The 3894-nt window shown below is 35.6% G+C and overlaps 1 protein-coding gene across 1 annotated transcript; it reads right to left on the bottom strand.

Moving 5' to 3' along the window:
• Positions 1–2444: 2444 nt before the first annotated feature.
• Positions 2445–3298, bottom strand: LOC133777898 (uncharacterized). The gene has a single exon (XM_062217658.1). It carries the CDS (start codon positions 3006–3008, stop codon positions 2610–2612), a length of 399 nt encoding a protein of 132 aa, XP_062073642.1. The 5' UTR covers positions 3009–3298; the 3' UTR covers positions 2445–2609.
• Between the last annotated feature and the right edge of the window lie 596 nt (positions 3299–3894).

Below are 3894 nucleotides of genomic sequence, written 5' to 3'. Positions count from 1 at the left end.
CTGTTTAGTCTAATGGGCTATCTGTTTTATCTGTGGATTATCTTATATGTTGATTATATAATATGCATATGTTATGTGTTGTATGAGTTTTCTTGCTGGGCTTCGGCTCACGGGTGCTCTGTGTTGCAGGTAAGGGCAAAGAAAAACTCAACCAGCCATGAGTACGGAGAGCATGAAGCGGCGCGTACATGTTTGGCCTGCCCAACTGCTTTGGTTGGGGGCATTTTGAGAAATGGCTGTATTAAACTGTGAATTTTGATAGTTAATTATCTGTAAACCCATTTTTGAGTTGTAAATATTTTATAAACTGTATTTTGGGATCCCAAATGTTAGACACTTGAGATTTTCAATGAATTAGAGTATTTTCAAAGATTACAGCCTTAGCGATTGCTTAGTCACACTTTTGTTCTAAAAACCTCGTTTAGCAAGTTAATTGCACATTTTAAACTCACTTAGTAACGGCTCTAAGGTGGTAGGGCGTTACAGGGGGGCTTTTGGCTCTGCTTGTAGTTCTGTAGCGCCCACTTTGTGGTGCTGTAGCGTTACCCTGCCTTCATAAGTGGAGTTTTGGGTAATTTCTTAGGGTTTTTGCCCGGAGGCTCGGGGTTTGATTCCACCACCCCGTTTGGTGGAATTAGGGCTTCCCGAGGGCTCGGGATTGGTCACAAGGTTAGGTTACTGAATTAAATTTTAGTGATGGTTCTAATCTATGACTGTGACTAGGTGTACGTTAGGGCTTGGATGGGATCGTGCTTGAAGGTCGATTTCACTAGTCAAAGCTATCGGAATCGAAGGTAAGAAACTGCACCCAGTTATGTGTTTGTGTTTGAACTAAGAGTGCCCTATATTCATATGTGATGTCATGAGATGGTATTATGCCATGGGACATGTGATAAACGACCTAAGAGTGCCAGAATCAATATTTGCGTACAGGGCGCGGCTCAGCCACTGGTAACTGAGGTTAAGTATATAATCACTGAGCTCGGCCTAAGCGAGCCAGAGTCAGTGGGATAATCAGAGGGTGCGGCCTAAGGTTGCTGACCCTGTATTTTGATGTGATATGTTTAATGTTGTTTAATTGATGAATGTGACAAGCGTGTTATCCGAATAACTGAATATTGGTTTGTGGATTGATATCACTGTTTATGTGAGCTGTATGACTTGTTATATAACTCACTGTCGCTTATTGCTTATATTCTGTATTATGGTTTTCTTGCTGTGCCTCGGCTCACAGGTGCTACGTGGTGCAGGTAAAGGCAAAGGCAAGGTAGACCAGTCCTGAGTTGGAGAGCTTTGAGGCTGAATGTACATGGTCAATTGATCGGTCACCACGACCGAGGAGTGATACAGGACGAGAGAAGCCTAAATGTCTGTTTTTCCCTTAGAGTGGCCAGTACATGTTCATAACCTGGAATTTTTGTAAACTGTCTTTTAAACTCTATTTCTTTTGGGATCCCATGTACAAAATGTTTAATTATATGAAATGTAACTTTTGTAACCAAAATCTTTTAACCCTAGTTCAATTATAGTTCCAGTAACACGTTTCTAACTCAATGACTTGATTAGCAAGTCTTGCACCTTTATAAACACACAGTATTATAGTTTTGGCTATCCAAGACATTGCACTAAATTAGTAAATTCCCCAATAAATACCCGGAAAAGTGTCCTCACACCACACACAATGTACATTTTAAAGCAAACTTAGAGCTACATTATTAGAAGCAAAATTAAAAACTCTGAAATTAATGATAGAGGAACATAAAATAAACTTGCTAACAGGGAGTTTTAGGTTTAGCCTTGATCCACGTAATGGCTCTCAAACTCCTGACCCAAACCAATTCCAAATTCATGTCACCATTTGTCAAGTACGAATTTTGTACTAAAACAAATTGTTGCTTAACATTATAAAAGAATTTCCTTTTGAATAATTTTATTATTTTGAAAGAAAAACAAACACATCATTTCCTGAGAAATATTTTGGTGTAATGCAGTTGATGTTGTATCGTTTATCAGAAGAAGATTCCATAATAAACTTGTATCTTCTCCAAACTTTCCATTTAAAAATGGAATATTCCGAAATTAAATAGTTTAGCTGAGCATGTCCTCCGTAATCGATGACCTTCTCAGACCGAAGGAACCAAACTTTTCCCTAAAGGAAAGTAGAATGACCAATTAAATTAAAGCATTGTTTGCATGCAAAACTCTTACAAGTCAAGAAGAGCATCAAAAGGTTGTCTTCTCCAAATAAACAATTAAACTAAAACCTCTTTTATGTTGTTTTGGATATTATTGCTAAATAATATAACACGTTCTACTTTTGTATCAATCAATACATATAATAAAAAAGATGGAATTAAGAACAAAAACTGTTTGTTAACAATTGAGAACTAAATATTAGTAATAATGCATTTGTTATATCGTTATCATTTACTCTGAACTAAATATTAGTAATAATGTATTTGTTATATTGTTCTCATTTACTCTGACAAAGTTATCATACACAATCTTTACAGATTAAAAAAATCCTTGCAAAAGACCCAAATGAGTAGAAAACAGAGAAATATTACTTTTCTGTTATATATATATATATATAACTTAATTCTATATGATTAATTATCTTGAGAATAAAAATCAATAATCTCCTTAAGATTGAGGTTAAACAAAGAAGAACAATCATTATGCATAAGCCACAACATGTGCTCGAACAAAATCGAATCCACATCCACGAAAACAACCTTCCTCTTCTTCTTCTTCTTCAGATCAAAAAAATCATTCCGCACTCTCTTGTTCTTGTCTTTATTCATCGTATCGATCAAAACTCGAAATGGGTTTTCTTCTAACACAAAAGGGTCCACCAAAAACTCCCTCTTTTCCTTTCCCACCACCACAATCACCGAATTTTGATTTTCTTGGTCACCAAACGTTTCGTCGGCCAAAGGTTGGTAGCTCTGCCGGGATCCCATGCACCTGCTTTTGAATATGGTTACTGGCAACACAAAGCAATCCATTACTGCCGGAAAAGGTAAGAGGAGAGAAAAGCTCAAACAACAATTAGTAGGTAGCAATACAAGAGTGTCTCCAATGTGTATGAGTGTGTATATGTATATAAAAACAAATCAATTGCGTAATATAATGATATGGGTATTTGGAATAGGTCGCTTTGGGAGTTAAAGCAAAGGAAATTAATGAGAAAGAGAGATACGAAAGTGAAAAATGAAAAGGTCGCAATTGGGTTTTTGGGTAAGGAGTCAAAGAGTTTGGTGATGAATAATGAAATGAAGGGCTTTGGGTTTGGCTTTGAGGACAAAAAAGAGCCGTTGCGTTGGAGTAAGATAAAATCTAAAATAGGAATGTGACCGACTCAATCAATTATTGGGAGTGGAGAGTCACTCTCATCCTTAGGTAGGAGCGTCGACGCGTCAGATCTTATAACGCGGAAGAAGGAGCCAAGCCAGCCCAGCCAGATTGTGCAATAATTAATAAACACTATAACGTGGTTCTTGTATTTATCACCATCTATCTACAAGCGCGTACTTGTACATGTTTATGTCCCCTAGATGCTTTGTGTTTTTTTTTTCTTTCATTGGTACTTCTCACAAAAAAACGTCTCATGGATTATTCTCTTACTTGTAAATTGAGTAAGTTGCAAATGAGTATCTAATATATTTGAGAATATAATATTGTAGTATTTTTGTTTTGGAAACAATTGTTTAATTAATATTATTTTAGTATTTGTATATAGTAAATCGGTTTAAAAGGATATATTTTTACTGTTTTTGGTAAATATATTTTTTATAATAAAATAACATATAAGGTATTTCTAAAATAAACAATAAAATACTAAAATATTACATTCTTTATATATTTGAATCACGTTTTATTTGGGTTATACTT

The sequence above is a fragment of the Humulus lupulus genome, chromosome 5, assembly GCF_963169125.1.
Source record: "Humulus lupulus chromosome 5, drHumLupu1.1, whole genome shotgun sequence".
Taxonomy (NCBI): Eukaryota; Viridiplantae; Streptophyta; class Magnoliopsida; order Rosales; family Cannabaceae; genus Humulus; species Humulus lupulus.
This window is presented reverse-complemented; position numbering and strand designations above follow the sequence as displayed.